The sequence below is a fragment of the Rhinoderma darwinii genome, chromosome 2 (assembly GCF_050947455.1).
Source record: "Rhinoderma darwinii isolate aRhiDar2 chromosome 2, aRhiDar2.hap1, whole genome shotgun sequence".
NCBI lineage: Eukaryota > Metazoa > Chordata > Amphibia > Anura > Rhinodermatidae > Rhinoderma > Rhinoderma darwinii.
In genome coordinates this window covers 70,058,176-70,070,898 of record NC_134688.1, presented here as the reverse complement: position 1 = coordinate 70,070,898, position 12,723 = coordinate 70,058,176, and the positions used below count along the sequence as shown (strand labels likewise).

The 12,723-nt window shown below is 38.8% G+C and overlaps 1 protein-coding gene across 2 annotated transcripts in view; it reads left to right on the top strand.

Annotated features, from left to right (window-relative positions):
• SUPT20H (SPT20 homolog, SAGA complex component) overlaps positions 1-12,723 on the top strand; it is an 85,869-nt gene that overhangs the window by 67,599 nt on the left and 5,547 nt on the right. For both annotated transcript variants that reach the window (XM_075851734.1, XM_075851733.1), the window contains exons 16-23: positions 713-745; positions 936-1,053; positions 1,167-1,272; positions 2,874-3,026; positions 4,151-4,457; positions 7,194-7,360; positions 8,123-8,178; positions 10,359-10,490. In XM_075851734.1, the coding sequence (XP_075707849.1) occupies positions 713-745; positions 936-1,053; positions 1,167-1,272; positions 2,874-3,026; positions 4,151-4,457; positions 7,194-7,360; positions 8,123-8,178; positions 10,359-10,490 (1,072 nt within the window). The remainder of the gene's footprint in view (positions 1-712; positions 746-935; positions 1,054-1,166; positions 1,273-2,873; positions 3,027-4,150; positions 4,458-7,193; positions 7,361-8,122; positions 8,179-10,358; positions 10,491-12,723) is intronic.

Genomic DNA, 12,723 nt, shown 5'->3' with positions numbered 1-12,723 from the left:
GTAGCTACATCGACTTACCTGCAAACGCCGATGCTGCTGCAGAATCATCTGTAGCCTCTGATGCCGACACGATGCAGGACCTGTGAGTGACGTCACAGATCTGCACTGCCAGAAGCTGGGCGTTCTGAAGAGAAGTGGATGATACTTCTCATCAGAAAGCCCAGCTAGTAAAAGTAGTAAACACGCCCCGATGTACGCACATAATACACGCCCAGTTGTACTTTTACTTTTCAACACGCCCAGTTGTACTTTTGCAAACCTCATTTGCATAAATACGAAAATGGTCATAACTTGGCCAAAAATGCTCCTTTTTTAAAAATAAAAACGTTACTGTAATCTACATTGCAGCGCCTATCTGCTGCAATAGCAGATAGGGGCTGCAAAATCTGGTGACAGAGCCTCTTTAAATAAGAGCCAAAATTGACACCTGTTATTCCTCAGAATGAAGGACTTCACCAATGTAACTCCTCACTGCTATTATTTGGAACAAGACCCTTTCAATGAATAATTAAATTGGCTCTGGGGTTTTTTTTCTACACATTATTTTCTATGTAGAAATATCACTTCTACCAAAAACATAAATTTATCAGGTTAATGATGTTGGACTGCTATTTTTTTTTTTAACACTACTGTTTGTTTATTATTCCGAATATACCATTTTGTGACTTTTTACAACAATTAACTAAACTGCGCATTATTATTTTCTTCTCAGATTTCTTATTGGATCTAAAATAGATATTGATAGGTGAGTGTACGTTCATTCATTTGTGTTAATAATTCCATGTCCTTCGGATTAATAGTAATACGGTTTTCAATTGCTTCTATATCCATTTTCCCTAATCATTAAAAACCATATTCTACTGTAACCATCTTCAATTGCAAAAGTCCAGAGTGACATGCAAATTTACTGAATTGTCACAATTGTATCCTTACAGGGTTGTCGGCCAGTACCAGGACTTATTTAAAAATGAATCCAAAGGGTTTGTCAAGATGACTTATATTGCAGGAGGGTTGTCCAGCCAAAATCCCCTCTCTCCAAGCAAGGAAATAGAGGTATGTGGTGTGTTACGTCAGCGATCAGCCATTGTACCTGCGTTGTATAAATAAATTTGCCTGAATTGCAGTAGATAACAATCATAAGTTTTATTTCCATGTTTGTTGTTCAGTCGGATGGCATCACGGGCTCGATCCAGTCCTCTATGTTGGGAAAAGGGGTGAAGCACAGACCACCTCCCATCAAACTTCCTTCCAACTCCGGGAGCAATTCTTCCGGTAAAAATCTTATTTGCTTTGATACTTTCTAACATTATGAAATAATATTTTGGCTTATTGTTTTGTTTTTTTATCACAATTAAATTTGATAAATAATTGAAAAAAATATTCTGGGATTATAAAAAGTTAAGCATGAGAATGCATTTAAGTGCATATAAAATGATTAAATCTACAGAGCAGTAAAACTTACATGCCGCTAAGTGTACTATTGGACAGGTGCTAAATTATCAAACATAGATTCATGCCATAGGGCATTGGTGTCCAACGTGTGGCTCTACAGTGGTTGCAAAACGACAACTCCCAGCATGTCCTGACAGCAGAAGTTGAAGTTTTGCAACAGTTGGAGAGCAGCAGGTTGGAGACCAATGCCATAGAGTAATACAGGAAATTTGCATGTCTCAAGGAAAACCACACATTTGCCGCTGTAAATAAAATAATTAGAATATAAAATGTGGTACAGTCTGAAGTTTTGATCAGTAGAGGTCCGAGCACTGAGACCGCCACCGATCGCTAAAGCGAAGTGGCAGAAGCGCTTGGGTGAGCGCTATGCCACTTAGTTTCTGATCGGAAAGCTGACCGAGCGGTGTACGGGTTCAATAGAAAGTCTATGAGACCCTACACTGTTTGTTAGGCTTTCGAGGAAAGCCAATCAGAAACGCAGCGGCACAGCTCTCACCCAAGCACTTCTGCTGCTTAGTTTTAGCGATTGTGGGGATCTCAGTGCTCGGACCCTCACCGATCAAAACTTCTGACATGTCACTATGACATGTCAAACGGTTTTTAAATGTTTAGTTACACTATAAATGGGTTTTCCCATAATCGATTTTCATCACCTAGCCACAGGAAAGGGAATAAATATCTGACCGCTGGTGGTCCGACTGATTGGACCTCTACCGATCCCAAGAACGAGCTTATCTGGCCAAACCTGTGCGCCCCACGTGAATGGAGCAGTAGCGCATGTGCTTAGCCACCGATTCATTCACTTTCTAAGGGTCTTCTGGAAATAGCAATGGGCTATCTCTGGCTGCTTCATAGAAACGTATTCCCACCGATTCTGCCCTCGCAGCCTTTGTTCAGTTCCACCACCGGATCTTTGTGTACATTCCAGCCTGGAGACCTAGGTCGGCCAGTCATGGTCCGCTGTGGTGACGTCAATATGATCACTCAACCTGTCCCTGTAGTACACACGTCCTCTTGTGGGTATGTAAACATAGATTTGCTTCTTTAGTAACAGCTACATCTCTAAATTATTTTTTTAAACAAGGAAAAGAGGGGGGAAAAATAAAAAATGCAGGATGCAATAAGAACATAAAAGCTAGACAGCAACCTCAATAACGGTCATCTATACCAACAGCATCTCTGTTGCAGCATAGGCAGCAAGTAATACCACGCCTGTGGAAGGACGACCCACCTATTTTGGGTTGTCTTTTCCATTATATAATGGCATGCCGCGGCAGTCGCTTTATATTACCATGACATTGCACCTGCTTAGAAATACCGCTCTGGTCTGGGCCTTCGTATAATACACTTCTGTTTAGTCCTAGGCTTATGTTGGCAGTTTCTAAAACCATCACTCATATTATATTCTTGAATATTTTCAGGTAATATTTTTAGTCCCCAGCAGTCAAGTGGCCACCTCAAATCCACAACTCCTCCACCATCTAAACCTCCTAGCCTCTCTCGTAAACAGTCCGTGGACCTTAACCAAGTCCTGCTCTCCCCTGCTGCAATGTCACCTGCAGGCTCTTCACAAAGTGAGTCACGACCTAAATTCGCCATTAAATCTCCGTAGGCCTTTGGTGTAGAGGTCCTCAAGATTAAACTCTTCTTTCTAATGGATTGGTGACGCCAACGTGTGTGCTTGTGTGCGCGCCAATGCTCATGCAAGCCTTGTAGAATTTATAGCAATGTGTTCTTGTTAACTGTATGTATTTGTGTTTAATGTAATTGTCCTTCTGTTTTTATATATAAATTTTTTTTTTCCTTTTTTTATATGCACCCTTTGTGTGTACGTATTTATAACAGTATGATGCTGGATTGACATGTGTTTTTGTGCTTTTAAAAATATGCGATGCAAATCAGGTATTCAACCTGACAAAATTAAGCGTGGCCCCTTTTGTATGATGATTTGATATTTGAAATGCTGCTGTTTTTAAAGATTAAGCTTTTTGGGCTTTCTTGTTTTTATATGTGTGCAACTTACGTGGTGCAGCATCATTTATTATGACTTTTTGAATGCTATCACTTTTTAATATGTTTTAATGTATCATTTTAAATTGCCTCAAAAGTATTGTACGAGTGCATGAAAGCTCCTGGACATGTGCAAAAATGACAAAGTCAGGACGATATAAAAAAATTTTTTAAATACTTCGGTTGCATTGAAGTCAGCCAACCATTTGTAATACTATGTGCTGCAGGCAAGACTGGCTTTTAAATCTGATGGGATCAAACTGATTTAATGGTTGTAACTATGAATTTTAGAAGTTGCATGCATTGTGTGAAAATGATTTTGGAAAATGTCACGTAAAAAAAAAAAAAATGAACAAAAAAAATGAGTGACTGTTTTTTGGGTTTTGGAAACTGAAAATGAAAACTGCCAGCAAATGGCCTTTACTAAGAAAACATTATATTCCTATGATTTGTTTTGCCATTAAATGGGTTTGAAGCATTTGCAAACTGTTAACAAGGTGTTTTCTTTCTGTCTTTTTGTTCAGCAAAAACCTACGGTGTCGTCGGTATTTAAAAAAAAAAACAAAAAAAAAAAAACACAAAATACAGTAATTATTCTAGAACATATTAGGATATATTTTCTCACCACAATACACATAATTTCAGTACACTTGATATAGTGCTTTTTTTTTTTTTTCTCAATGAGCAGGATCCGGAACTCCCAAACCATCTACTCCTACACCAACCAACACCCCTTCATCGACACCGCACCCACCCGATGTTTCGACCTCCGCTTCTCTCACTCCTTCTATAACCCTCACACCCCAAGATTCGAGCTTTAATTCTCAGCCTACTTTGATAGCACCGTTTGCTCAACAGCAAATGTCTCGGAGTCAGGGGTTACCTGTAATGACCATTCCACTGTCCACCATGGTAACATCAATAACAACTGGAACAGCCTCCACCCAAGTAATGGCAAACCCTGCAGGACTTAATATCATCAATGTAGTTGGATGGTAAGTTATTTGTATTTTGGTACTCACATTTATTTTTTTTTGTAGTTTTGCATTAAACAACAAGTTTGTCAATTTCTAACCTTCTGCAACTAGATGCGATATACATGGTAGGCAGGTGTGGAACTAGAGAGCAATGAAGAGAATAAAGGGTAGATGGTCCGGTTTCTATTTGCTTTGTGACATCCAGGGACTTTGGAGACTCTTGAACATTGGGTAACACATCGGCCTCTACAGTCCCTCAATGGACTTCTGCAGTTCAAATATCATGTTAACAAGACGTCCCATTCTCCTCCTGATACCAATAGCTACAGACAGGGCCTAAGGAGTGGAGTCCTCTAGATCCTCGGTTCTCAACCTGTCGTATGGTTATCCCAGGGGGAACACGCAATGCCTCTAGTTTTTGTTAGAGGTGGGTTCTTTCTAATGTACATTAAGGTGATGAGACCAGACTCCGAATTCGTATGATTAGAAGTACCAGAAATTTTCATTCAACACTCAATAGGGTAATACTCTTCTTAAACAATGTTATTTTTTAAATACTGGTATTGTAAAATCTAAGTTAAAGCTTTTAGGGCTCATGTATATTACCATTGACCGTGGGGTTTAATGAGATTTTGGGGTGGACTTTTTAATTTTTTTCCCAAAAACAGTGCCATGTCCATGGACAACCGTGACATGCTTTTGTCCATGGGTTATGTCCGGTATTGCAGCTCAGCCCCAGTCACTTAAATGAGGCTGAGCCACATTACTGGACACAAGCCATGGACAAGAGTGATCCTTTTTCTAGTGAAAAGAGCAAACCTGTTTTGTTGTTTTTTTGTTGTTGTTTTTTTTTTTTAGAATCTCCTACAACCCCTTTACATACTCCAGGTGGGTGTTATAGAGGGTACTTTTATTACAGTGCTTTACTGACTTCTTTACTACATACATATTTCATACTCTACTGACGACGTGTGTTCTACAGCAATATATTACCATCAATAAAATTTACGTTGTTTCTCTTGTCTTATTGCCTCAGACTTTTAGGACTTTCTTGTCATAATAAAACAAGTTCTCCTTCATTTATATCTTCTGCACTTATATGTTTGATATCTGGTTCCTTCAACATGGTAGTGTACACCAGGCTTTGACTGGTCTCGTCACGGATCTCTTCAGTCTTCTCGCGTCTTTCTCTCTACTCTTCGCTTTATGTCACACCACTTTTGCTTAATTTTACTGCTTCTTTATTGCTTATGGAGTAAGTTTGAAGGGGTTTTCCAGTCCTAAAAAATTGATGGCCTATCCTCAGGATATGTCATCAATATCGGATCGGTCGGGGTCCGACACACGGCACTCTCGCCGATCAGCTTTTTAAATAAAGTGGAGTCCAAAATAAAATCTAAAACAAAGCATATTTGTAGTGTATTACAATTTTAAATTTTTTTTTTATTATTTTTTTTTAAAGGGATACTTCCATCTCCAAAATGTATGGCATATTCACAGGATATGCTATAAATGTCTAAAAAGTGTGCGTCCCACATCCTAGACCTATCTGGAGAATGGAGGCTCCCTGAACCCAGCCCCCTCCGTTAGCCACATACAGGTGGAGAATGAATGGCAAGGTGGCGCCACATGTACATGCTTGCTTGACTTTTTCCATAACTCCCATAGAAGTGAATGGAGAGAGTCGCAGACAAGCACTGCCACCTCTCCATTTATTCATACTGCCACCTCTCCGTGCTTCAGTCTCCAGATTTCCTGTGGCAAAACATTATTCCCACCTCAGAAACTTATGGTTTAAAGTATAATCCAGTTGTTAAGCATTTATTTGGATTGGTTGTTCAGCAGTTAAAGCGATTGGAGGCCTGGGGACAACTAAATTCATAAAGGTTCCTAAATCTAACAGGATAAAATAATTGAGGTATTTTTACACATTTCTTTGCCAGATAGGATTTAAATCCATAAAGATCAGAAAAAAACCGAGTCATTTCTGCATATACGCCATGGGTGAATTTTAGGAAGCATAAGTCCATAAAATAATGCATTCATTTGTGTCTTTTAATAGACAAAGCAACCTTCAATGGCTAGTGTCATACCTACAAGCTTATTGAATAAGGGTTCATGTATACGGGCATCTTTTTCTCTGTCCAACCTCCGAGATCTATGGAGCTTTATTAAAGGCTAACTATATCTATATATGCCACCGATTTCATAAGGAGGCACATGTTTTGTTTTTTTTATTCTGTATGAATCCGAACGCAAAAAAAAATCAAGGCATGCTCCATTGGACACCATATTACTGATATGTTATTTAAGGATCAACAATATATGTATAATCAAGCTAAGAATTATAATTTTCATCTTACAATACGGAATGGTAAAGATTTTTTTAATATTGTGTTAGGGCAAAACTATACATAAACACTATATATTTTTTATACTGTGAAAGAAAGAAAAAAATTCACAAAGCCTAAACAGCAAGGCAATTTAGGGATTCAGATGGCCCGATATTGTTGATAAAATATATAAGCAGTACTGGTTAGTTGAAAGATTTTCCTCAAAGCTTTTAGTATGTGATGTACAGATTAAAATATTCAGTGTATGACTGAAATGACTAGACTAGAAAAATGTCCTTCACCAGTACAGAAACTTCTAGCACATAGAACCAGACTACAAATTAGAAATCAAATTTCAATAAAAAAATAAGAAAATCTGGAATTCTGTAGCAATTAATTTGCTTTCTTTCCTGTTCCACAGTGGCCCACAGGCATTGATGAGTGGCTCAAATACCATGCTGGGGTGTAGTACTGGTGCCATAACCCCTGCAGGGATAAATCTGAGTGGCATTTTACCATCAGGAGGCCTGGTGCCAGGTTCAATGCCGGCCACATTGCCGGCTGCCATGCAGTCTGCCTCTCAGGCAGGTTAGTATGACTTAGTTGTTGGTGGAGGTTTGGTGATTTTTTTTTTTTTTTGTGCTTAAAAAGTTATTACTTTAACATAAATCATAAGTGTTCTTTAAGAATAACCTTGTGACCATGTGTTTTTTGGGTTCCGTTTTATTTAGTGCCGTGTGTTTCTATGGAAAATCTCTATGTACTCAATAAAAGTACCCGTAATACGTTGTAACAATGAATTGTTGAATTATGTGCAAAGTAGTCATTACTTTATAGTTAAAAAGGTCAATTTCTGCCATCACAATTGTTTGTTTTAGTTTTATTCCAAAGTAGCATTTCCAGTGTGTCGCTACTTTTTTTGTTTCGTTTAATTTTGAGATAATAATGTGTGTGTTAAGTAAGAGTTAATATCCACTACTGGGAGTAAAAAAAAAAAAGTTCAATAAAAAGTAAAAAGCAAAGAAATCTAAAAACAAAATTAAGTGATTAAAAGTAATTCTAACGTCTGTAACCTCCAAAGAAGGATAAAAAAAATTGTACAACTACCTAAGAAAATGTGTGTAGGAAAAACCAAAATCTATAAAATAGCCATTCTGTAAAAAAACAAAACTATAAAAAATATTTGTAAAGAAGAATATTATGAAAAATAACAAAATTATAACCCCATGGCATTTTAGGATCGATATTGAAATATAATGCAGTAGTGTTTACTTTCTCACTGTACGATCTATACATTTTTATCAGCCTCTCTGCTGTATTTTTAAACAAAGAACAACTTTTCTTTAACAGGTGGTCCCTTTGGTATAAAAACCAACCCCAACTTGAGACCATTAAATCTGCTACAGGTAAATATGGCCACATGTTTTGTTCTTTTTTGCTTTTTTAAAAAAAATGTAACATAAAAAATGTGAAATTAATATTTTATAAGAATATTTTACATGTAAGTAGTACATTTAATATCTTAGAAATCAAAGTCCGTAACAATAGTTATAGAACATAGGTGTTTTCAACTGTACATCAAGTGCAACCGGGGGAAGGGAGAGGATGTGGATAATGGGCAATTAATTTTTCCTGCAAATGTTTTCTAACCTTTTTTTAGGTAACTTTTTGTACAACACATGGTGCTTCAATTTGGTGCCTATATTTGGCCAGATTGACCAATTTAGGAAACCGTTATCAGGAAAAAAAGGGCCATTTTCACCTCTCCTGTTGCCATAGCATCACATTTAGGGCTGGGTAATTAATTAATAAAATAATCGAAATTCAGCACAAATAATCCAGGTCATCTTGCGAATTTTTGGTTTTGTCAATTTTTCCCCGGTTTAAACTGTATCTGCATATTCAGGACGCAGATACAGTTGAATCCAATGGTAAGATCCCTGCTCTATCATTCACTATGTATCGCCGGATGCGAGGCAGTGACGTCATCGTGCCTGTGCGCCGTGCCGCAAAGACCAGAGGGTTCTCTTCCACTTGTCATTGGAACGGGGTTAGCTGAGTATTTAGATTATTATTTTCATCAGGCACTATTAGGGGCAGTTGTGGGGGAATTATACAGCGTAGGGGCAGCTATGGGGGACTTTATACTGTGGGGTACATATATGGGAGCAGTTATAATGGCATTATACTGTGTGAGGGCAGCTATAGGGGCATTATGCTGTATGGAAGTCAGTTATAGGGGCATTCTGCTGTGTGGAAGGCCGTTCTAGGGGCATTATACTATGTAGAGGCAGCTATGGAGGTGTTATACTGTGTGGGGGACAGTTATGGGGGACATTATACTCTGGTGGCAGCTATGAGAGGCATTCTACTGTGTGGAGGCAGTTAGGGGCATTATAATGTATGGGGGAGGTACGGGTCATACTGTGTGGGAGCAGTGTCAGGGGGTATATTATATAGAGTAGAATGCAGCAGGCTCAGGGGACCAATATTAATTCAATGGCGTAGCATGCAAATAGGGGGCATGACATGCAAGAGGGGGTGTGGCTTATATAATTGGTCAATAACCATAATCTAGGTTACATGTTCAATTAAATTTGATTTATGTCATAATTGCCCAGCCCTAATCGCATCCCTGTACTTCTGGCTGCTCTGTGTCCAGACGACCTCCTGTGATGACATTTCCTCACATGTGATCTATGCAGCCTGTGATTTTGAAATCAATTGGGAAATACTACAACGAATGGGCAGCGAATCTTCCCCGCAGGTCAATTTTTGCATGTATTCTTTGCAGAATTTTTCTCTTGCATGTGGATGAAATTTGTTCAAATCTCAATCGTTTTTTCCTTCTACGGTAATACGCCATTGATTTTCCGCTTGCAAGTCTGGACGAAAAATGCACAGTGTATACACTACGTGTGAACATACCCTTACTATTTTATTTTTATTTTCTAAATTATTATTATACACACAGCATTTGAGCATTTTCTCTTATATGTAGTCTTTTGCTGTAGCGGTGGGGATATATATATTTTTTCTTTGAAATATAAAATTACAATTTGTCCTTCAACATACAGCAAATAGTCCTTACATGTTTAATCTGAAGTGGAAGTATACATCTGCAATCGGGGTATGAGGGATCGGGCATGTTGGGTTTTAATGTTATCCTCTGTTCTTCCAATGAGATGTGCTGATAGATAGAGGTCTCTGGCAGCAATTTGTTCCCCTCTTCCTTATGAAATAAACACGCATTCTTGGCCAATTCGAACGTACATGGTTATGGAGGAGATAGCAGACAATGGCTGTTTTTCTACCTGGCCAGCTTATCATTGTCATAGAATGGCCCTACTTCATATCTCTGGTTCTTTGGTGTTGCAATGTTGACACAGGCAAAAGTTGTAGGCTGTTGATGGCTTCAAATATTATCTAGGGCCCTGTAGAAGTACCAGACATATTAATACAGCACATAATTTATCGTAAAGCCTTGTTTAGGATGAGTACAACTTCACATCAAGTCTTATTATATACACTAACTGTAATGAAGTACTCCGTACATTTCTGAAACTGGATGTCTTCTTTAAAACAGCTTCCTGGTGCTTCACTTATATTCAATCCAATGCAACAACAACAACAACCGCCGCAGATGTCCCAGTATTCACCGCAGCAGTCAGCCACCTCCAGCCCCCAGCAAAGTGACCAGCTGGGGCTGTTACCATCGGTAAGAATTCCTTAACTCCTAGGTACTGTATATTGACAAATCATGAAATCTAGAGGGAAAAATTGTACTGGTTCCCAGTTAAACTTTTCTATTTCTATGATCAGTGAATAATGTAGGGGCATTAAGAGACACTTCACTATTGCGGTTTCTTGTTGCAATCCTTCATATTTACTGTGTTGTCTTTCTGTACATATTTATACAGAATTTATGTAATCTATTATTACAGGGCCTCTATATATCCTATCTATCTATCTCTATTTATCTATCTATCGATCTATCGGCACCTATCCGTATATATTTATATGCAATTCCTTACTATACTAGTAAATACTAGACTGTATTGGTTAAATCTACATAAAGTCTGTGGTTTAACCCATTAATGACTAGCAACGGATATTTCCGTCACAAGCAGGTGTTTCTGCATAGTGTGAAGTATACATCAGTCACTCGGATCTCGTGGGTACTGCCACTTTATCCACGAGATCAGCGGCAGGAGCACGGCTGTTATACATAACCAGGCTCCTGCCACAACTGCAGAGTACTCAGATTGAGGCAGTTTAACCTCTTGGATGCCGCGGTCAATAGCGACTGCCGCATGTAAGATGTTTGACAGAGGGAGGGAGCTCCCTATGTCACTCCATCGGCAAACCCATGACAAGATCGTGGGGCGTTGATGGGTTTCCATGGCAGCCGCGGGCCTAACCAAGGCCTCCAGGTCTGCCATGAGTAACCGCCTATTAGACCTTGCCAGAGGAATGGCCTAATATATAGCCTGTCCGTTTTACACTTCGAGGCATTAAAACTTTGGAATACTAAGTACCAAAGCATTATATCTGCACTCAGAAGATCGCAAAGTGAAGTCCCCTATTGGGACTAAGAAAAATAATTTAAAAACATTAAATAAACACTTTTTCCCCCATTAAAAGCGGATTTATTTAGTAAAAGTGTAAAAAAAATAACACATACACCTATATGGGATTGCCGTGATCGTAACGACTCAAAGAATGACGTTAACACATTAAAGCGACGGGTGGACGGCATCCCAAAAAAAACAACGGCAAATCTCCCTTTTTGTTTTTTAACACCACCCTCTCCCCCCCCCCCCCAAATATAAAAAAAATAAGTTAATAATTCCCATGTAGCCCAAAATAATAATGGTACCAATGAAAACTACACCTTGTCCCGCAAAAAAGAAGCCCACATGTGGCTACATCGACTGAAAAATAAAAAAAAGTAAAGGCTCTTGAAACGGTATCCCCGTGATCGTGCCGACCCATAGAATAAAGTTAACATGTTATTTACACCTCATAATGAACGGCGTAAATTCAATACGCGAATAACAATGCTGGAATAGCTGTTTATTTTAAATTTTCTCATTTATGGCAGCGGGACTCGAGAAAGGTAGAACGGGGTTTAGCGGGCCTAGTTCTAGAGAGAGATGTGGGTCCCACCTCATGGGAAAACCCCTTTAATAAAAGTTAATATATTATATATGTGCCCAAAAATGGCGCAATTGAAAAATAAAACTCCCTGCAAAAAACATTATAAAAAAGTTACGACTCTTGGAATGCGACCGTAAAAATATTCCCTGTTCCATATCTGATGTACGTAACGTAACATACTTTTGGTCGCAAAAATTTCTGCCTTTATAAACATAGACACATTTCATATGACTCAGCCCCTTGTTCATGTCCATATTTTGGCCTCAACACTCGAAACCCTATTGTGCTACTGAATTTGCATCACCATAGAACCCTTTGGTGACCTAAGTTCGGTTCAGTAAAACAAGGGGTCTGCGTGTAACCGTGAAGATGGAACTTTAATATGTGGTTGTCTGAAATGGGCTTCAAAACAAACGATCGGTGGTTTGAGAATGTGGTCGAGAATCTGATGGACGTTTGTCAGGATAAGGGTGTGTTCACACAGCCCATTTTCGACCGTTTTTCGGGCCGTAAATGCTCAGTCGGAAGCAGAACGCCTCCAAATATCTGCCCATTGATTTCAATGGTAAAAACGGCATTCTGTTCCGAAAGGCCGTTTTTTTTACGTGGCCGTTCTCAAAGACAGCCGGGTAAAAAAACGGCCGTGAAAAAGAAGTACAGGTCACTTCTTAGTACGTTTTTGGAGCCGTTTTTCATTGACTATAGAAAACCGCTCCAAAAACGGCTGTAAAAAAACGCAGCGAAAAACGCGGGTGGCTTAAAAAACATCTGAAAATCAGGAGCTGTTTTCA